Source organism: Anopheles marshallii, chromosome 2 (assembly GCF_943734725.1).
Source record: "Anopheles marshallii chromosome 2, idAnoMarsDA_429_01, whole genome shotgun sequence".
Lineage (NCBI taxonomy): Eukaryota > Metazoa > Arthropoda > Insecta > Diptera > Culicidae > Anopheles > Anopheles marshallii.
In genome coordinates, this window is record NC_071326.1 from 18,278,678 (window position 1) to 18,301,719 (window position 23,042).

The 23,042-nt window shown below is 43.8% G+C and overlaps 3 protein-coding genes across 3 annotated transcripts; all 3 read left to right on the forward strand.

Moving 5' to 3' along the window:
* The first annotated feature begins 589 nt into the window (after positions 1-589).
* LOC128719417 (ubiquitin-conjugating enzyme E2-17 kDa) lies at positions 590-3,133 on the forward strand. The gene is made up of 3 exons (XM_053813042.1): positions 590-633; positions 2,548-2,833; positions 2,917-3,133. Exons 1-3 carry the CDS (start codon positions 590-592, stop codon positions 3,040-3,042), a joined length of 456 nt encoding a protein of 151 aa, XP_053669017.1. The 3' UTR covers positions 3,043-3,133.
* Positions 3,134-5,709: 2,576 nt separating this feature from the next.
* Positions 5,710-7,213, forward strand: LOC128718960 (beclin-1-like protein). Its single transcript, XM_053812577.1, has 2 exons — positions 5,710-7,031; positions 7,102-7,213. The coding sequence occupies exons 1-2, from the start codon at positions 5,872-5,874 to the stop codon at positions 7,211-7,213; spliced, it is 1,272 nt and encodes a 423-aa protein (XP_053668552.1). The 5' UTR covers positions 5,710-5,871.
* Positions 7,214-9,965: 2,752 nt separating this feature from the next.
* On the forward strand, positions 9,966-22,364 carry LOC128708393 (proline dehydrogenase 1, mitochondrial). Its single transcript, XM_053803370.1, has 11 exons — positions 9,966-10,409; positions 17,399-17,520; positions 18,463-18,549; positions 18,628-18,818; positions 20,745-20,809; positions 20,888-21,066; positions 21,146-21,320; positions 21,401-21,562; positions 21,639-21,830; positions 21,899-22,076; positions 22,159-22,364. The coding sequence occupies exons 1-11, from the start codon at positions 9,966-9,968 to the stop codon at positions 22,362-22,364; spliced, it is 2,001 nt and encodes a 666-aa protein (XP_053659345.1).
* Positions 22,365-23,042: the final 678 nt, after the last annotated feature.

A 23,042-nucleotide genomic window follows, 5' to 3' on the forward strand; every position in this document is an offset into this window, starting at 1 on the left:
GTTTCGTCCGTGTGATCTTTTCCTGTTAATAATAGCGTTCATTACAGTGGAAGAAATTCCTGCTCCTTTTTTGTTGCTTTGTGTCGTGCGCGAAAGCCCTTCTCGCGAGTGTCTGTGTTTTTTTCTGCGCTAGTTTTGGTCCGAACACAAAAGCCCCCAGTGCTTACATAAAACCGTGAAACTCGTGTGTCTCGTCAGCAAGGGGCACACAAAAATAAGATTCGCTGGTACACACGGTAGCAGACGGCCTAAAAAAAGGAACCTGTGGCCCACCTGACTTTTCTCCGACTTTCTCGGCCGTCCTCCGACCGAAGGAGGTTTTCGAACGGAGGCGCCTCACCTAAATAGGAAGAAAACTTCCGAACACAGGGCAGAGCAATACGTTCGCTCGGGCACGTGAGCGAAAGAGACGGAAAGAGACTATTCGAGAAGCAGCAGCAGAGTAGCGCCGAACCGGAAAAGAAACACCACCATCTAAGCAACAGTTCGAATTTATTCGACGAAGGCGTTTTTTCCACCCAAAACAAAGATATCCAGCTGGATAATCGCTAGGTTGCCTTAGACCCGTAGGCCAGCCCCGTCCAGGAAAATGTCCACTCCAGCTCGCAGACGTTTGATGAGAGATTTCAAAAGGTAATTTTGCACTGTATGTCTCGAGTTTCTTTATTTTCTTTTCTCTCAGTGCTACTGGTTGACGCAATGAATCAGCTCATCAAATGGGGGAAGCAAAAAAAAGTGCGGAAATAGGACAAACGTTTAAATAGTGTCAGAAGGAGGTTCGTCGATGCGTTCACTAAAAGCAAACGTTTTTGTCTTACCCATCCTTCGATTGTGTGGGGAAGAGAATTATTCTGCCCCACGAAACAAACTCGGTTTCACCGTTGTCATAGCAGTGTGTCATCGTTTTATAGCTAGCCTTCTGCAATCGCAAAACTTAATCGCGCCTCGCGATTCAAAATGTGCACGGGGAAAATCCTTACCGCTTTAGGAGAGACCACTGGCTTCCAAAGGAAGAAGGATTCGATCCAACACCCGTGTACTTTTGCCGTGATAAAAATATCTACACACTACACAGTCAAGCAAACGCAAACTACCAACGAATGGTGCGACCTTGTAGTAACAGTTGTGTGTTTTTTTACCTTTGTATACAATACTAAAAGGATGCCCTTGAGTTGGGTAAATGAACGACCGGTGGTGGTACATCGTCGTAAAACGGTTTAAACGATGCGCTGGTGTGTGTCGTATGTCCTCATGCAGTAGCAGCTGTTCGATCACTACAATGGAAGGATTTTCATTACATCGTTGAAGAGTATCGAGTAGTCCCTGGTTTAATGCTGTCATTTGCAACATTTGTTCCATTCCTACGGTTGGAACAATGTTCGCAGTACTCCCTCACTTTTCATCAATGAAGGGATCGAAGCTCAGAGTTCCCTTTTCTTTCTAGATACAAATAGCGAAGATGGGAGCGAAATGTCTTTGTGAAATGTGATGATCTTTTCTTTTTTCTTACACAAATATCGTATTCTCGGGAGCTAAACGAGCGATTGTAATCCATTTTGGCAAAGACACACTGACACCAAAAACAAACACGAACTTATTTCGGCACGCTTTGGTGTGATCTTGGCGTGAGACACCACCCAAAATAGGGAGGAGAATGGGTGCACGGTTTGAGTCAAGGAAATACGATGACGCGGTATACCAACCGTCCGTAGAAAAATGACCAAAGCCGATGGACCGAACAAACATCTTGGCAGATTCACTCTCACCCATTCAAGAGAAGTGAGCTAAACTGCTCACTCGGGGACGCTTCGAAAAAGTTTATTTTTGTAGTTTTAACACACAACAGACCCGTGTGAGCGTATGACCAAAAGTATGGCATTACATGAGGGAAATTTGCATGACGCTAAATGAAAATGCTCTGTACACATGATGATGATTTTACAGAGCAGTAGAGGGTGGCTTCGGCATGCGTAACTTTCTTGTTCTACAACTTGGAATATTCTTTTTCCGACGAATTGTTCGATCTGTTTACGATAGCACTATTGAATCTTATCCGAGGGTGTAAAAGATTTGAAATATTTTTACTGATTGTTTCATTACGCAATGTATCCTGTGCATTGCTATTTCGACCAGATAATCAAACGACCCTGATTGTGCAGGCACAAGTTGTTTTGTTTACATTCTTGTGTGTTGTTGATACAATTAGAGTGTCTACGTTGCTTATCGGTTCGAGAGCTTGTAACCGAGTTGCTGCTAGTCTAGCCCGCCACGCTGTGTTTCCACGGATTTCAAGTTCAATCTCTATCAATGGACCATGCGCTTGCCTTGATTGTGCTATTCGCTGGAAATGGGTGGCATCATTGATATTGTGTCAAGGAATAGCTTCACTGGCTGACGTCCTCTCTTCTCGTCTGTCTGTATATTCTTGTCGGTGAATTATATTCACTTTTACCCTTTTGGGACAGTTAATTGCATCACCTGAACCGGGAGGAGGAAGTATAGTCATACTTGATTGTACTAAATTTAATCTCGATCTGTTATTTGCAGGCTTCAGGAAGATCCACCAACCGGTGTGTCCGGTGCACCGACCGATAATAATATTATGATCTGGAATGCTGTGATTTTCGGACCGCACGACACACCTTTCGAGGATGGTACGTTTAAGCTCACGATAGAATTCACCGAGGAGTACCCCAACAAACCGCCCACGGTTAGGTTCGTGTCGAAGATGTTTCATCCGAACGTATACGCCGACGGTGGAATTTGTTTGGATATATTGCAAAACAGATGGAGCCCCACATACGATGTGTCGGCTATTTTAACATCAATTCAGGTAAGCTTATCTGTTTTCCTGCCATTCCTAAATACGTGACACTAACGGCATCCGTTGTTGCTTGCCCCTTCTCGTCGTTGCAGTCGTTACTGAGCGATCCAAATCCAAACTCGCCAGCCAATTCGATGGCGGCGCAGCTCTACAAAGAAAACCGCCGGGAATACGAGAAACGAGTGAAAGCCTGCGTCGAGCAGAGTTTTATCGACTAGCCCCGTTCCCGTTGCTGTCTTAGTCCTAACCGTCTTCGCTCTCGCTGTCGTCACCATCACCAACGCCCTCATCGTGTCGCCTTTCGCTTTGAACCGGTAGACAGCGATCATCGCCGTTCTTTGTTCGATGTCACCGTACATGGTACGGTGGCTCCATCACGGGATATCCTTACGCTACAAAATTTCCAGCATTACGGACAGATGATACTGCGGTAACTTTTCTCCCAGCCATGTTCCCTGCTGCTCATCACAAATGGTGCGCGCAGCAGCGCGTTCCTATCCTAACGCTACAAAATTTCCAGCATTACGGACAGATGATACTGCGGTAACTTTCCTCCCAGCCATGTTCCCTGCTGCTCATCACACATGGTCCTATCTGATCGATGTTTTCAAGTGAGTGTCAAACGCAGTTTCGTATGACCCGTGGAGTGAGATCGATCGTGTGAAACTTGCGGTATTCCAAAATGTGTACAGCTCACATGAGCGGTCAATGTGTAAGTAATGATTATTTGGGTATACTTACGACCTTTATATTTAGCTCCTGTTGGGATTGATTTATAAAGCACACATTTTTTTTGTTCACAATTTTAAGTGAAGTAAAAATTTATTATACCACAGTTTCTCAAATCTGCCGTTCTGCTAAGGGGACAAGCATATAGAATACTATCCGATAAAACGATCTCGGATCGATGTTACTACAGCCTGGAACGTTTCCTTCCCTATACTATTTCAGTTTCTGGTTGCACGCCAGCTAAAAGCTATGTCATTTGAAATGTGATTACTCATAAAATTGTGAATCTATTCCCTGGTATTTCCGGATAGGGACCGTATCATGTGTGTTTGAATACATGTTAGCACAATTCTTAAATCATTTAACATACAACCGTAAAAAGTGTAAGTGAACAAGTGTATGAGAAAAAAACGGGGAGTGTAAAGTGTTGAACCGTTGTAATAGAAGAATACATTGAATTAAAACAAAGTTGATGTGAAAACTAATTGTTCTACAACAAAGCTCGGAATGGAAACACGGATGATGTTTACAATGGCTGGTAACACTACCATAGGCTTCGACGAAATAAAAATACTGTACACGTTTATACCATCTACCAAAAAAAAAAGGTTGCTAACGGCGATGGCGCTAATAGTCATCAGTGTGTTAGCATAATCCCCTAACTCCCATCAGATGCTTCATGGGTTCAATTTTTCGGCTCTGCTTCTATCTATCCAAATGGTCGGCTATTGGAGTCTACAATTACAATGACTTGAACAATCGACCGGTTTCGTATAGAAGGCATAATTTTGTCGAAATTGACCACACACCCAGACGTGGGTGGACGAGTCTAAAGAGGGTCACACACACACACCCATCTGCACTTCTTCTTCTACTTATTCTAGGAGTACCGACGTACTACTAGATCATATGCCTGCCATTTCTGGCTTACTAGATTTCTTTTATCACGTAGCCGGATAGTCAGCCTTTGCTACGGGAGCTTGGTCCGAATGAGATTTTGGACCGGTGAAGACCGACGCTGTCACCACTTCTTTTTATTTGCAGATTGAATTACCCTCTAAAATACACAATTATGAATCAGTGGGCAAAACCAGGTCCCGCAAAGCTGCATAAAATTACTGCACAGATTACACTTACCGGGCTGGGTATACTACCGCTTCGATGATAGTAGATACGACGTAGCAGAGGTGTGGAGCAGTAAAAGGGTTCGCGCAAAATGTGCTGCTGGGAATGGATACGTTATGGCGAAATATTATGGTAATATGTAAGCATATTATATACTGTCGCGAATACACTCGACGAACAAACCAGGGAAAGATAGCAATGAAAGCTCCGAGTGGGTTGATATAAAATTTAATTATTACATTAAAAGAATACACATACACACACACAAATGCATAAAAGAACGCGACTCCACAAACTATTGGAACTCACAACATGAACTCGACCTGATAATGTCTAATAATAAATAATAATAATTAATCAAACGAAATTTAAGCAAACAAAAACTCTACTGAGCTAGGGAAAAGGGGAAAAAAGATAAAGCGCAACGTGTATAATGCATACAATTAGCTGGTGATGAACTGCGTACAAGAGCACCGTCATGAAAAAATGTGAAGCAAACATAAATCTTAATAGCAATTGTATGTGAATGCAGCCGCTGGATACCAGAAGCCAGGAAATTATAACGAAACTAAACAAAGAGGAATAAAGCGTATAAAACCTTACAAACTAATATGTGTTTTGTTTTATTGCAATACTGTTTCATCCAATGATTGAACGAGTTGCGGATAAACGCACACTCAGTGCTCGAGTAAATATGAACTAATATAAAAGTATACTAACAGTTAGTCTGCCCTAGTTACATTTCAAATCAGATTTGATGCACGACTTCCCAAGTTCTTGGTCGAGCTCTGAGACGCGGGATTATGCAGCCCGCTCTTATGAAACTGGTAAATTTACTATCGTTATCGTTACTATTTAAACTGAGCACTCCATTGCTATATAATTGGTTTCCATTTTTACCATGAATCACAGGGCCCGCCTGAATCCAATATTTCCTCCCAGCATTTTGGTGTTCGTGGAAATATTGGTCATCACAAGAAATCCACCGCATGTTGTAACCACAGCTTGTCTTTGTTTTGATCTGATGGTAGATGTCAAAACCAAACGACGCATCCAAAACATTGTCATCTGCAGCACAAATTGCAAGAGAAAATCGTAATATAAAGGCAGGACTGCAAAACAACAAACGGGTGTACAGTTTGAACTATTTTTCCACTTTTACCAGCACAACAAAGGTAGAGTAACGCACTAGAATGAACGACGCAAAGGTAAGCGTCAGCTTTTCCTGCCAGCGCTGCCTGCAACCCATCCATATCGATGATACGTTTGCCAGCCTTGGGGAACATACGCTGGCGGAGCTTGCACTACCGATAAATTCCCACCTGGAAGTTGATCTGGAATCGCAATCGGCCAGCTTCGATCATTTTGTGCCCCCATTTCGGGTAACAGAATCGACGAACGATACGAATGGATTCATGCTACTTTCCGACGGTCCGGACAAAGAATCGCTCGGTCACAGTTTGCGCGTTAAGGCGGAGCTGTTTGATGCCCTGTCGAACAACTCCGAAATAGATCATCCGCTTTGCGACGAGTGCACCGATACGCTGTTGGAGCTGATGGACAAACAGCTTAAAATTGCCGAAGACGAATGGAACGATTATAACAACTATTTGAAAAAGCTGGAAATGACGGACGACGTGCCAAACATTGAAGAATTGGAGCAGGAACTGACCGGGCTGAAGCTGGACGAGACGCGGCTGCTCGAGGAGTTAAGCAATCTCTCACGCGAAGAGCAATCAATACGGCATGCGGTGGATGAACAGGAAAAGGAGAAGCTAAGGCTCGAACGCGAAGAGAACAAGTACTGGCGTGAGTATACGAAACATCGTCGCGACGTAATCACCACCGAGGACGAGTTCCGTTCGCTCGAATGCCAGATGGCCTACGCACAGAGCCAGTTGGAAAAGTTAAAGAAAACGAACGTATTCAACGCGACCTTCCACATTTGGCACTCGGGCCACTTCGGTACGATAAACAACTTTCGGCTCGGACGACTTCCTTCAGCGCCGGTCGATTGGTCGGAAATAAATGCTGCCTGGGGTCAAACCTGCCTGCTGCTATCAGCGTTGGCGCGCAAGTTGAATTTCAACTTCAAGCACTATCGTCTGGTTCCGTACGGCAATCATTCCTACGTAGAGATACTCGGCGAAGGCAAAGAGTTACCACTGTACGGTAACGGAGGTTTCCGTTTTCTGTGGGACTCTAAGTACGATGCGGCAATGGTCGCATTTCTGGATTGCTTACAACAATTTAAAGAAGAAATTGTGCGAAGAGATCCAGATTTTTGTTTGCCGTACTTGATGGAGAAGGGGAAAATTGAAGATGCGTCGACGGGCAGCAGTTTTTCGATCAAGTAAGGATATCTTCCACAAATATGATCATATTGGTATTTGTAATTCCCACTAAACAAACTTATCTTCTAGGATTCAATTCAATTCGGAAGAGCAATGGACCAAAGCGTTAAAATATTTGTTGACGAATCTGAAATGGGTACTCACGTGGGTATCGTCCCAGTTCACCGAGGACAAGCGGTAGAATTTTAACACAGCTGGAATAGAGCAAATGCTGAGCAAATTGCAGAACTGTCGTGATTTTATTGCGTTCGTAAGAAGATATAGCGCGCATAGTTAAATCAGAATACATCCGCTATGTATTTTATACCTTTCTGTTGTGGTTGGCACTGAATAAAACAATGCTATAATCATTTAAAAACTGCCTTGAAACACAATCGTCTATGCACCACAATTGCTGCACAGTGGTGTACCTCCATCGTTCGTGAAAATACCGGTATTTTCGGAGCAAATCAGCTGTCGTAAAATTACCGCTGTAGATGGATTCCGTTCGTTAAATTTTTCCTTTGTTTTTTTGTACGGCATTCGGACAAAAATTTAAAACAGGTAATAAAATGTTTCCTATTTTACCCATCCTTAGTATCATAATTGCTTTATATAAGCCCTCGAAGGCGATTGTTTTGTTTTTCATACAAAAACATTAGTGAATGTAATTTATGTAAATGAAAACAAAAATCAGCTGCGTTTTTCAATAAAAAATAAGGATGATATTTTTAAAATACAATTGAAGGAGTTTAATTCTTTTTTTAACGCTTAATTGTGCCAAAAATAGCTAGTATGGCATTTTGCAGCATTCTCGCTCTGTTATCGCTTGCGGTTTGATGCTTGTGTACAGACCGCTTAAGGCAGACCCGACCAACTAAATGTACACAAAACACCTAGGTGCCAACCTAGTGAGCCAAGTTTCGTTAAATTACACTTAAATCAACATTACTTTACCGGGTAATTTAAGGGTAAATCAAGAGAGAATTAGCAATCCTTAATTTACCCTTTCGAGCAGTTTTGACATGTTTACATTAGGTCTTTAAGGCATGCCGATTTTCCCTTTATTTGTCGCTTAATTAAACGGTAGAATAAGGCAAAATCTTTCACTGAACATGCACCGCGAGTAGAGAAAATGTTGTGAAACGTTTTAAAACCCTTTTTGAAGAATGAATAGCATAAAAAACACTATTTTACATGACGCATTCCGGGACGCCATCACACTGCCTCCACAACACACGAGCGAAAGATACAGCCGGACGAAGCAAACTGCTCGAATGGGTAAATTAACAGCGCGCTGTCTCACTGGGAGGTCGACACGGCAAATAAGAAGCGGTGGATAGTATTGTACTTCGTTAAGTCGTAGCGGAAGGAACGAAAGCGTACGATCAGTCTGCCGTGTGTAGGAGCGCCCAGCACCGAGTCTGCCCAATCTGGACGGTTTTGTTCTGCTTCCTCAGTGCGTGGTAAAAGGTCTGCTACTTAGCTAAAAACAAACCAACAGTTATCAGAAATTTCTAACAAACGAGCACGCCGAAATATCGACGGAAACAAGCAACTGGAACAGGTGGCAGTGAATATAAATTTAGAACACCTTAAAAACTGCTGACTTCGTTGCAAATCAGTGTACCGGTTCGTTGGGCTGCATTTGTTGGTCGATAATCAGCGATGAAGCTTGTGTAGATTTGCTCATGCTTTGATACAGTTTTCTAAAGAAACCCATTGTTTTACCCCTTTTGCCCAGTTTGGTAAAGCAAAAAGTGGACAGTGAAAAATTTTGCGAGAAAATCTTTAGCGCCTTTTCGCTCCGATTTTTACAGCTTAGTATGTTTAACGTACCAAACTCGGCGCCTTTTTGCCGTTCGCAGTTTTATGCGACGCAGCAGAACGGCTGATGGATTTCCATCGTCGGGCCAGAAATATTGGAAAATTTGTTTCCTTTACGTAATTCTGACGCTCTGTAGTGTGCGTTGTGTATAATTGCGCATGTGTGCACGTGTATCTGGCCGTGTGCATGGCATGCGAGCGGGTGAATTTGCACGCGATTGTGTAATCCCGGCACTAGTGAGAATATTCTTGACCACTCCATTTACCAATTGAGAGCACATTTTGATTCCCCGTTTTCTGCCGCTGCACATTCCTGCTTGAATTGTTCTTAAAATCATAAACATATCGTAAAATGGCTTCGCACCCCCCCCGCAATCGGATTTTTCTCTCATCGCTACGGTTGGGCACGTGCTTGTTTTCGCAGTTGTGTTGTTTAGCCATTATTGATTCAGCAAAATTTGTTCAATGCGTCTTTTTTGTTTCGTCCTGTGCAGAATTCCGCCAACGTCATCAGAAGCAGATTCGGGGCTTGCGAGATCGCTTGCGAAAAGGAGGCGTAGAAACAAACGGGAAGAAAACTCATCCTCTCACCGTCTATGTCCCCCCTCTTCTTCCCACCGCCAATATCCTGTCGCTGAGTGACAGAACAGTGTCGGTGTGGTAGTGTGGAAAAGTGTATTGTGTGTGTACGGGAAGGATTCGTCGCCTACTTCGCCGGTGAAACGCTGTGCATGTGTGTGTGTTTGTGCATATTTGTTGGAGCAAAAGAGTTGTGCTCCGTTTGTGCTCTTGTATAGTCGCGAGGTGCCATTTGTGGCGTGGTTCGGCTTCGACTTCCGTGCTGCTACACAGGATAACCGGTGCTTGCGCTAGTGTGGATGTGAGTGTATGTGGAGGCACCTGCCCGTTGTGAGCGTTTACTGTGAGCCGTCTTTCCTTTTATTGTCCCGGGTGAAAAATAAGCGCATTTTGTGACTGTTGAAAAGCGTGTACAGTGTTTGTGATAGCCGACATTTGGAGAATAAAAGCTTCCCAACTGCTAGCAACGTGTATTCTCCGTGCAAGAAAAACACCGCAGCTCCTGTTCACATTTTTTGCGCGTTCATTCAGTGATTGCTTCGCTCGGCATGGCCTTCTTGCGTACCGTATCGCGCTGCAATAGTCTGGTGCCCCGCAAGGTAACCTCCCCGTCTGCGCCCGGTAATGGATGTCTGACGTACTCGAAATCCGAACAGTTCCTGCGACAGTATGGTATGCACGCCGGTGGCAACCGGGGCCCGCTGCCCAGTGCTATTCTGGCGGCACTCAACCATCGGCTCGCCCTCGAAGGATACTCGCTCGATGGTGCCCGCCGCTGGCGATCGACTACGGTGGCGGCTGCCTCACCCGTGGCCACCGGTGCACGCCAACAGCAGGACAACAATCCTTCCACCCCGCAACGGGATCCACTTGACGTCAGCTTCAACGATCCGCACGCTGCCTTCAAGAGCAAAACGACGTTCGAGTTGATACGGGCGTACTTTGTGTACGTGCTATGCTCCTCGGAATTTCTTGTGGAAAACAACATGAAGGTAAGGACGCTCTGGGGACGGGTTTGGTGGAGTCCAGTGTTTCACGTGGCATTCGGAAGGCTCTCGAGAAGTCGAGGAATCGAGCAAGACTCGTCCAAATACTGCCTACGAAGCGAGTGTTTGCAAAGGCGACCAGCTGTCTTTCGATTGTACCTCATCAATTCTTTTACCTTTGGCCGTTCTAAACAATATCCCCATGATTGCCACATTCCCACACATAACATATTTCAAAGCATGCACACGAATTCCATCCTGCCCTGTAAGCTAACAATCGACCAAACAGAAGTTAAAAGTCGTTACGCCAAGCATGAAAAAGGTTCGTACGTCGTCTTTATGATTTTTTTTGTATTTATTTAAATTTGTCCTTTCCAATGTTTTAGGTGAGTTTGATGGCATTGTTTCATAACTGTTTCATACCAACACAAACGTATTTGGCTGATGGTAATTTATTAATTCATCTTCTCGTTGTAGCATTATAGAACAACAAATCAATAGAAGTGGCTAATGTTTTCGCTGCGCACACCGTAACACTGAGCAAAGTTATGGCCTAGTGATAGGATGTCATAACATCCTTAAAACCGGATCCGCGATCCGTTGTTGTGATGCATGTGATCATCGGTAGCGAAAGGATATTTATGAACCAGCCCTGCCCTCGACGACACATTTAGAACAAGAAGCAACTACTTGCGGTCTGCCCCGCCTTGTAGCATCGGTTTTGGGCGGCTTTACTGTGCGCTCAGGCAACTGTTGCGATCGTTGCCCATGTTGCCCAGGGCAACAGAAACTGCACAACTCGTATTGCATAATCAACACCGCGATCGCTTACAAAGACGTTGTTTTGTGCAGTACAAGTTATACAGATTCGTTAGAATGTGGCAATGCTTGGAGAAACGTTGATGTGAAGCAAAGTTGATTAAAGATCGTTAAACTAGGTAGAGTTACAACTTCCAACAATTTCTCTACTTCTCCAATAGGCTTGCAGGAGTTGGAATAATGTATTATTTTCTCTCCAACCTTTGTAGCAGTTGATTTGCTTTTTACCTGGCTCTTAGATACGGTAACGATTGCGTGGGCTGAAAATCACCTCCTAATGGTGGTGCCATAGCTTAAAAGTGTGTGCTAAATTTATACAACACTGGTTAGATTTTTTTTGTTTGTGGTATTTTGCGAACACTCATAACACGCCACCGCCAGACGTGGCCTGTATTCCTTGACTATTCTTTGCAAAAGATGATCTATCTCTCAAATCTAATGTGCACGGGCCCACACACACACACATGTAACGGAAAACAGCAATCGATAGGAAGAACAAACCGCTCACAAAACATTGCCCCGTGCACAGCTGGGATCTAGGAAAAGTTGGCAACAAGACGATCAGCACCGTGCTCGCGTTTTTCGAAGTCTCGTGCTCATGTTTAGTATGATTCGTATGAACAGGTTGACCTTTTTTTTTTTTTGGTGCTTCATTCTAACATTCGTGAAAGAAAACACCCAACAGAGTGTGTATTTTTGGCAACATCCGTGGGTTGTTTCCTTGCTAGATTCGTTGGTTCACTCACTTAAGCTGTAGCAAAAGGTGGGCAGAAACAACTTCAGATGCGACTAGACGACGTCACGCGATTGCCGAAAGTCACGGATCATGTGAGACATTTAAGGGATCTGCAGTAGTATGTGTGGGTGTGTGTGTCTGGGTTTTTGGTAGGACATGATGTTTGCAATTGTAACTTTCGCCCATTAGTGGTTGTGAAGGTACAATAGTTTACCACTCAGGTATTTGTAATTTTTGCACTAAAGGCAATTGGTTCTCCATTAGCCTAAAGCGCACCTTCCACAAATTGATCAATTTTCATTCCCATTCATGCGTTTCTTCCTATGCGCTCAACACACTGCGTCGCGCACGACAAATGATTGGCAAATTGCTAAATGAGCAGTATCACATGATGAAGTCGCGAATGATGGTGTACGGTAGTGACGCATGAAGCACCGAACGATGGTCAAACACACCTGTCTACGAGTGTGGCACACCTATCAATGTGCGGCGATGGGGCGATTGATAAAAGCTGACGTACAATTATGTTAAAATTATCCTTTCGCTTCGAATTTCCGCTTTGAGAGACACGCACAAACACACACACACATATATTCCTGTTTTTCCGCCTTCAAAAAGCGCAGGATGTCTGGCGCCCTCTGTTAACAAACGCGCACCGTTACAAAACTAGGACAGACTTCATTTACATGCTTGTAGGTCCCATCCCCAGGAATCATTCAACTGCGTAACATGTACGCACACTTGGCTTTTTTTTTGTCCCGTAGGGTACAAGCCTGTTGTCAAGTCATACATGGGAACCGGAGAGTACACTTTTGGCAAAAGGATAACGTACCACTGATAAACAACCGTCCGCCAGGAGGATGGGATTGGAAAACCGAGCATCTATTTTTGGGTGCCCAGAGGAGCGAACCATATGGACGAAATGTGTCCCTCGGTGATCACGAGATCCACGCGTGTTCCGGAAGCCGTACAGTTTACGCACGACTAACTTAATTACTTTTGATAGTTGGATAATTTAGGGATATTCGAGCGTTATCCCAACTCTTGCGCTGTACAGCGTCGATTGGGGCCAGGTTGCTAACGCAGCGTGGCCAATATCTTGTATTACATTGAGTTCTCGCCTATCGTAACTGTGCCAAAAAAGGCCAATCCCCTTACTGGCACCGTATGCAACAGGGAAATGCAATCGAACGAGGGGGATTTCGAGTGGTTGTGATCTATATTTAAACCGTTGCAATGATGCTGCTACGAGCGGATCAATTTCGAGCCGTGCCAACAGCTGAGAAAATGTTCAAAGGGTAGTGACAGTTTGATCTTACCCTAGGACCTGCAATGGAAAGCGAGATTAGGATCGATCCTATTTTAACATGTTGTTTGATTGCAATTGTTTTACATGTTGCTCGCAACAGAGTTCCGAAGGCATACAGAACCAGAACCACTTCAAACCGGTGGAAATTTGTTCACAACATTCGCGGCACTTGGCACCTTCAGTGTCATTTTACGGTTAGATCTGACACATGATCACCTGATCGGCAGCCGATCTGTGTGGTGCAATGATAATTGAGGGTTTAGCTTTCTGTCCATGCGTTTTTTTTTAAGCTACGAAAAGCTGATAAACAATTCTGCAAACAGTGGACGTATTAAGTTGTCGACCGGTGAACACGTTTCACCACCCGAATAACCTCGATAGTTTTTTTTTGTGTGTGTCGCGATCTTGCGACATGCCTTGTGTTATCATGCCACAAACGGTGCAAACCGCCTCTGTCGTGGAGAACTCCAGTGACACCGCCTGCGGCAGATTTAATCCATGACGTCTGATGTGGACACATTGTTCCACTCCCGTCCCGACTTGCGTGCACGATTGCTTCAATGGCGCTAATTAAACGCGTTTAACGTGTCTAACGTGGCGACGATAAAGGGCAAAGCTTAGCCGTGCACATCTCACACCTTCACGCTGTGCAGTGGCAAACTTTTTGCGAGAAAATCTTGGCAAACGTGCAGCGAACACATTGTATCGCAGCTATTTACCAAATCTTACCACAAACCCGGCTGTGAAAATCGCATCGGCGATTGTCTAGTGGTGCACAACGAGAGCATTCGTTGATCATGATGGTTCAGCTGATAAAGTCGCAACCATAGGACACGATCGTTTATCTCGCGCAGGTAATGCCCAGGGATGTATCATTATTTTGCGGAGCTGGATTTAGTGGACCATGTGCAGCGCGCAATAAAACAGCGCCTGACCTTGGCAATGCAAGCGTTCCGGTTAGCGTCAACGATGCGGAACCTTCGCTAACGAAGGTTTCTGCTAAGACGCTTGCGGTCTCGTACGATTGGGTCGCCGGCGCCGATCTACTGAGACCGATGACAGTATTTGTTGAGGGCGGCGTCTGTGTTTGTGCACTCACTTCCCTTCGATACCGCTTGCGCCATTCGTCACCATTTGCCGGGCACCGCCGTCGCTCTCAATGCGCCGTCCGATGGTTTTAATCCCATCTAGTGTACAACTTAGTTGCATAATGCATCATTGCACGTGGCACATTGCGATATGCGGGTGTGTGATGGGGGTGGTTTTTTTTTTCTGCTGCTCAGCTGGCTCAGCTGACACACGGCACAGACACTCTCGCACACGCTACGTTGATATTGATCGCCGGTTGGAAACGTTACTGCCACGCGTGTAGCTATTGCAAAGTGCTTCATAAATTTCGTTTTGCCCAGTTCCATGATTCATCTAGCTGTTACAAGTTGGCCCTGTTTCCAAGGCTCTTTGGATTTAGTTCTAATTTTAGTCACATTGATGAATCAAATATTGACAAATTTTCTAAAAAAGATACTTGCACATCGATTTGTTTTAGGTAACGGATCGCTGGAATTGCTTGGCCATATTTTCATACAATGTTCTGTGTGCGATCGATCGCTGACAACCATCGCGTGATCGCGAGCTGTTGACGTTCTATTTTTCGTATCGCAACTTGCCAACCAGAGCTGTTAGTTTATTTTACGAGCCTCCAGAATATGCTTTTACGATCCGCGAATGCCGTAGCAGCCGAATGTCAGCGCGAAGCGGCCAAATTCACAAAGATGGAATACAAATTGCCATGATCTTGCGGTGACATTGAGCGAGCTGCGGTTGGATGAAACGAGACTAGCGAAATGGTCAACGGAGAGCACATGGAAGGAATTGAGGCATTAAAGTTATGTCCTAATGAGCAAGATTGCTTAGATTTCCGTAGCGAAGGCGTGCGTGCTGGTTGGCCAAACGGACTTTTTTTGTTTGTTTGAGGAAGTGCAGTACACACCGCAAGTTTCCAAATATTGGTTTAGTGTATGACTTTTTAAAAGGCGTGTCTACTTTATCGTGAACTTTGGCAAAGATCATTAGACACTCCATTTTTAAAGATACTGATAGGAATAGTGAACCAGTGTCGTTGCTCTCTTGACAATCGAATGTCGTTAGTGCGAGCGTGGACTTAAAACTTAAATCCCGTCTGATTATCTCGCAAGCATGTTTTTTATAGTTGGTAGATTAACTCAAAAATGGGTTTTACCGACTTGATCCTGAGTTGAATGTTTAAATTCTACACAATCATCAGTCATTGCACGCAGTCGTCTGCTTTTCTTTGAAAACTACTGTTTAGTGCAGGCTTTAATGCCCCTTATAGAGAGTTAAAAAGAACTCCAATGTTAATTCTATGATCTCCGTCGATCAGGATATCACCGAAGATGGATGAGTCAAAGAAGTTGTACTGCACCTGATGTAGTCCAATGGACAAGAAGTTGTCCAGTGTTGGACATTTAAAAATTTTAAACGTAAACCGGCAGAATAAACCAATGTATTCCAATTTTGTTATAAGTCGCCAAAGTTCACCAGACGTTTACGGTTTCGTGGTCGATTGTTTGGCTGCATGCGCATACCCACCTCCAACTTTTTCCCTGTGTCCTCTATATTCTCATGTTATAACATAGACAATGTATATATCACACCTTATATCTAACAAGACATGCTCAGCTATATATTGTGTAACTAACATCTGACCAATGTATTCTCCTCTCTTTTTCTGTCTCTTTCTCGTTACGTTTCACTGTTGCCGGCTTTTGCCTTCTTTACACTTCATTTTGCTGCACGAAATTGGAACACAACCTTTCGGAAACAAAATTGCACCCAATTGGAACATTACGGAAATGCCCGATAAACGCTATGGCTGGTAATGATTCTTGCTGCATGTCATGGTGTGACCATCGACATGCGGTTACTCATTACCATCTAAACTGATCCGATGTCAAACTGTCCGCATGTCACTATCCATCATCTTGGATCCTGGAACAAAAACACAAAACATTGGCTTTCGAACCACATCGTACACCTATGCCGTCTATAACGCCAAACGTACCTACGTCCTCATACCTGTTCGCCCGAATGTGCCATACCTCGAACCATACATTGAACGATGATGATATGCAATGAATATTGGAAAACTCCAAACATTCCACATTAAACACACGCATGATGGGCGTACGTATATACGCAACGGAAATTGGAATTGATGCAAAAATTATCAAAAAAAAATATATCACGCAAATTCGCAAAATTGGCACACGAAACATGACAAACTTAAAACACCAAACACAAAATCATCCGTTGCGTGATGGCAATCGGTTGTGCCATCCTTTGTGCATGTAATATTAAATAAAAAAAATCAAATATCATCATCACCACCTTTGCCCTGCGCCTGTACCATATCACGCGGTACATCACCACCCTCCGCCTGTGCAAATTCGTCCAACCGTGATTACAGCTGATGAAAGTCGCGCAAACCATACTCGGCGAAAAGCTCTTTACGCTGGCAATGAAGTATACCTTCTATGGCCATTTCGTGGCTGGTGAAGATCAGCTCAAAATAGTCCCAACACTGGAAAGGTACATGTAACCGCTAACGATTAGTAGTATTTCTAATGGTATTTGTTTTTCTTTTCTTTTCCTCTTTTTGTATCTTTTGTATCGTTGTTTCGTTTTCTTTTTCTCTTTCTTTTTTTCCCCCATTCCTCATACACATTATATATATCTTTTTTTTAAATAATAAATTACATCACCTTGTTTACATTTTGTCCCACCGATTGGAATCCGTGGATTCGCTTCCTTTTAAACTATTAAATGTTTCTACTGCGAAAAACGAACAAAAACATGATAAATGTAAAATTTTGGTATACAAAAAAAAAACAAATCCAAACCACCCACATTGACGCGGATAAAATACGTATATGTAATACCCAATGCCAATGTCTGCCATCTGACGCAATAATGGATCCGACGACCGACCTGTGCCCGATCGACCAAAACTGCACGTTCGCTCCGTATCGGTCATATCGCGGGCTTCTGCGTGGATGCGGGGTCGGAAATCTGCGGGACCGCTTGCTTTGCCGACGTTCTTCGAACCGTTAGCTAATGAAACTGATGCGAGCCATACTCGGCGACAGGCTGTTTATCTATCTGATGAAGCAGACGTTCTATGGGCATTTTGTGGCAGGCGAGGATCGTATCCGGATCGTGCCAACACTAGAAAGGTGTCTGTTCCTTCTATTTCTATACGTTATCCCTGTTTGTGAAAGTGCGACATAAAAACCAATGCATCCATGCGAAATTCGACCGGGATGGACGCAGTTGTACACTCACGGCTAACTCTACTGCACATCCCCGTTCGTGATGTTTCATTTCACCAATCCCCCGTGCCCTGGTTGCCGTGTGTTCCGGAAGCATACCTTTTCTGGGACAGCGCACCACTATCCCAACTTGTCTAAAGTGTCCATCCTGTCCGCGTCCGTTCCGTCTCTCTGTATATCTTGCATACCATCATCTGTACCGCGTGACATAGTGACCAGCACAGTCATATCTTTTCCCTGTATCCGTTCGTGTCCTGTACGTGTCCTGCCCATCTGTACAAAACATGATCATACACATTCAGTTTAGAGTGATTGTCAATCATTGGAGTACAGCACGTCGGTATCCTATGAAGACTGAACATGATCTTACACATTGGGTCTAATATACACATTGGCATCCAGCATACAAACTAAGTTGTACTCTACAATTCAGTTACTGAATCATTAAGATTACCAATAGAAGTGCATGAGCTTTGTTGCAATTCAGGGGTTAGCAACAAACGAGTACAATTTTTTTTATACCATTCTTCCTGTTGGCACTGTGGAGTGGATCAAAACATAAAGAGTTGCATTTTTTGTGTCTATAAATATGTGAAACTTTGGATTCTTTGGATTCCCATGAGAACAGCCACAGTTTATTTGGTTGTAGACAGTAAGAATCTCAATACACATTTCATGTTTAATTACTCATCTTGTGTTAACTGTACAAATTGTTTTTGATTTTCTGAAAGTAGTGCAATAGTATAACCTATAAGTTTATCTTTTTTTAAAACTAACAAACTATAAGAAGCGTATTTCAAAATTTTGGACAAAAATTAAATGTTTCACTCTCGACACACATTTTAGATTGCGTTCGTTCGGTGTTAAACCAATTCTTGACTACTCGGTAGAGGAAGATCTATCCCAAGAGGAGGCAGAAAAGCGTGAAGTTGAGTAAGTGCAACCGATGCCCAGTAAATCCAGCACCCTCGTGACAACGAAATTGTAATATTGTTCCGTTTTTCCTTTCAGAGCTTCTGTATCTTCGGCGGGCACGAACCTATCGGAAGACAGTGCTGACTCGCTGCCACAGTACAGCGTAGATAAAACGTTCGCCGATCGGCGGTACAAGGTGCAGAGTGCAAGGACTTACTTCTACCTTAATGAAGCAACCTGCGAACGCAACATGGAAACTTTCCTCGAATGTCTCGACGCAGTCAAAGGTACGTATGATGGATTGGTATGCGGTTAGATTCGGAGAATATATGCACTTTTAGAAGGTCCCGAGAGAGCAACCTACGATCAAACAAAGCCATTTTGCTAAAAATGATACTTTTCCCAAGACGAAACGCTAACCGATAAAGGGTAATTGTCCATCAGCGTGCATCGTACTGTTTTGGCAACACGTGCTCATGCTAAAAATGAGTTCAGACCAGGTTAAAATATTTGCTGAACGGCGCTGAATTTGCTACGGTTGCATAATGAGCATGTCTTCTTGAACGATGCACTCGAACCGCCGTACCTGACAAATGTACAGCTGCAGTGAGAATGCTCTGGTGCGATTACGTTTGGAGACTTGTTCCTCGTGCCATGATCAGACGTAGCGCGAGGAGGTAACAACAAAAAATGGTGCATGCAATAAGAGACACCCGACATCTACGAATCTACCGCAAACTCTACCACCGCAAAGTTTACCGCAACTTGCACACACTCTAAAAGATGACCACGTTGCAATCGGCAGACCCGCAACCGAGTTTGGAATTTTAGTTTATTGCTGCTCATCCTGACGGCGATAGAGCGAATCAAGTTGTGTTGGGGAATGGAGTATGGAGTTACTTTCAAGTCTTCTCTCGTCATTCTCCTCGTACGCTTGACTTCCTTCCGGTGACTGTGGTCTCAATTCGAACGCTGCCGGTTACGCTCCCAACAAAGGGTAACACAAGAAGACGGGGGTTTGTGATCGTGATGTATCAAAACATGTTATGTATTTTACCACTATTTCGCTCTCCTCACATGCTTGTCCATGTCTCTCTCTCCCTTTCTGAGCTTTTGTGCTTGGCCAAGTTTTCATTCGGCAAGAAGAAATTGCTAGGTTTGCGTGCGGTAGCCATTTGATCGCAAAATTCAGACAATGCCCTTGGGCGTTGATGGGGCAAACGTATTATTGCTTTGGGGTAGGACTGCAGAAGGGTCACAATTTTCTTGTTACATTTTTACACTCTTCCATCGAAAACAGAAACACGCGTTTTTGTCCGTCTGGGGTGTGGAGACGTTCGGTCGGTGCACAAAACCTGATTGCCAGATAGTGTTTCTGCCATTGACCTTCTGTCGGCTACCTTTGCAATTCCCTTATGCGTGTTGCTCAAATTATCTTCTCTGAGGAAGTTGCGCAAAGGCCTCAATTTTCAAGGATAAGTTAAACAACTTTTTATAATAATATTCAGGAATTTGTAAAATTTAGGGGTTTTCTTAAAACAAAAAGTGTTTAATTGAATATGACAATACGCGGATATTGCTACTGCTTCCTTAGAAGTTGATAAATTATCCTTCATTGTAATTAGCATTCAAAAGGAACTCTATGTCTATTCAACGTAAGTGGTTAGTTGAAGTTGGTCACGCGGATCAAACCATAGTTGACCATTCGTACAGAATGGTTTGTGTTTTTCCGCTCAGCAATGGCCTATTTAAGTTTGTAAGAAAGAGATTGGGCATAACAGTAGCGTGGGAAGTGTGAGAACAGTTAGCGAATAGAAATGGAAACTGGCGCAGGAGGGCAACACTGGGTGGGGAAAATTTCGGCGGTAAATTTCTCATCCCGTATGAGTGTTTTTGTGTGTGGCAAAAAAATCCAACCACACTCGAGAGAATCGCTCACATTCCAACTTCCATTCCGGTGAGTTTCATGAGAACCAACAGCTGTAGCAGTACTAAAATCCCGTCTATTTAGAACATGTATCAGGAATGCACAGGGAGATAAACAAAGGATGTGTCTCTGCGTTGTGCTTCTTGTATTGGAACTATTTTAAATTGCTTTTAATTGTGTAGCCTCGTCATTGTGTAATGTCTATTTTAAAAGTTTATTGCAAATTACCTTAAATAGTGAAGTAATGTGATGTAAACTAACTTGTTGTCCTTCCTTATCTTTCCAGGTGCAACATTCGGTACAGGTATCACTGCTATTAAACTGACAGCTCTTGGTCGACCACAGCTGCTAGTATGTATTTTATTGTATTTTAAAGGTACATTTTATTCGTTAACAACTTTTAACGAGCAATCATGTTTCTGTACGTAGCTTCAAGTGTCGGAAGTAATTATGCAAGCTCGCCGGTACATGATGGATTTGGCCGGAAGTACCGGGAACATTTTAACGCATCACAAAACCATACAAGATCTCGAACGTTATCTCGGCAACGTGTCCGATAAGGCGGAGGTGAAGGAGTTTCTTAAAAAGGTGACTTCGGACAAAGATGGGTATGTATAAAAGATCCACCATATATGTTCTTTCAAAGGATCATCTAAGTAATGTATTTGTTTTTATTTTATTATTCAGTATTCTTCATCTTTTCCCATGGACCGGTATCATTAACGAGGACTGTCAGCTGAGCGAAACTTTCCGTGTTCCGGATCCGGTTACCGGTCAAATGCGTCGCTTGATCTCAAAGATTCCACCCAAAGAAGAGGAAATGTTCCGTAACATGATTAGACGATTGAACACTATTGTTAAGGTGAGTTGACAGACTCCAACGAACCTTTGCATGTTTGTGATACTATGTGGTATGATTTAAATTTCCAATTTCGTTTATAGACTGCCCAAGACCTTGACGTACGTATTATGATTGACGCCGAGCAGACCTACTTCCAACCTGCCATCTCGCGAATTACTCTCGAAATGATGCGCAAGTATAACACCGAAAAGGCTATTGTGTTCAACACCTATCAGTGTTATCTGAAGGACACATACAAGGAGGTAAGCCCGACTCACACAAATTGGTCTTTTCGTGATGATTCTAATGCCCACTCGTTGTTACCCATGCGTTTTGCAGGTGTGCACGGATCTGGAGCAAGCCAAGCGTCAGAACTTCTACTTCGGAGCGAAGCTTGTGCGCGGAGCGTACATCGAGCAGGAGCGTGCCCGTGCGGCCGCTCTTGGCTATGAAGATCCAACGAATCCCTCCTTTGAAGCAACAACCGAAATGTACCACAAAACCTTAACCGAGTGTTTGAGACGCATCAGGGTAAGGCTCGAATTCCCGAAGCGTGTTTCTATTGCGTCTTTGTAATTTTGAACGATTTTGTTTTACAGATTCTCAAAGATGCGAATATTGATCCGAAAAAGATTGCCATTATGGTTGCATCGCACAACGAGGATACAGTCCGGTTTGCTATCAAGAAGATGGAGGAGATTGGTATTCATCCGGAAGATAAAGTGATTTGCTTTGGTCAATTATTGGGCATGTGTGATTATATCACGTTCCCGTTAGGTAAGCACAAATACTGGAAGAAGCTGGAGATGTTCCATTTTACCTTGCATCTTCATTAACTGTTCCGCTAACCCCCACGCAGGTCAAGCAGGCTATTCCGCCTACAAATACATCCCGTACGGTCCAGTCAACGAAGTCCTGCCATACCTGTCGCGACGAGCGCAGGAAAATAAGGGAGTCCTGCAAAAGATCAAGAAGGAAAAGCGCCTCCTGCTAACCGAGATCACCAAGCGGCTAGCAAAGGGACAACTGTTTTACAAACCGAAGGGCAAATACGTTCCTATCTAAACATCTGTCGGTACGTTTGTCCTGGGTAGCCGGGGTGACAACAACCGCAAAAACGGCATACACACAGCTAAACGACCAGGCGAATAGCAGCAACACAGAATTTAACAACCCTCTGAACCTCCTCCACTCGTCTTGTCCACGTTTGATGTTTGACTCAACCTTCACATCTCCTATTGCGGACTGCGGAAGCAATCGGGATGCGTAAACATTGGACAATTTTTATACATTACGGTATGGTACTAGTTGACGAACGAATCGTATCCACATCATCCCCGCCGACAATGTGATTTTAATACCCCGTTTGATACGGAATACAGAGCGGTGTGTTAGATGGTTACGTTTGCGTTTCATCCCACGTTACACCTTTCATCCTCAACATTTGACTGCTGATGTTCGATCGTTGAGAAAACGTTGGCCTTTCCGCGGCCCATGGGGCTTTCGACTAACGAGGGGGACATCACCGTGCGTCTAAATGTGTATATAGTTGTGTTGCGTTTGTTTGAACGACGATTCACAAAAATGTTTTGCTCTGGGTCAATTTGGCTTGTTCGTGTATCTTTTTCTGCCTAGCCGAAAAAAGGTATTTATGCGTTTCTTCCTCACAGAAGCAGCAGTGTTATGTGATGTTTCGCCAATACGATATTGTGTGGCACGGTTCTAGGTTTTGATCCAGTTTTG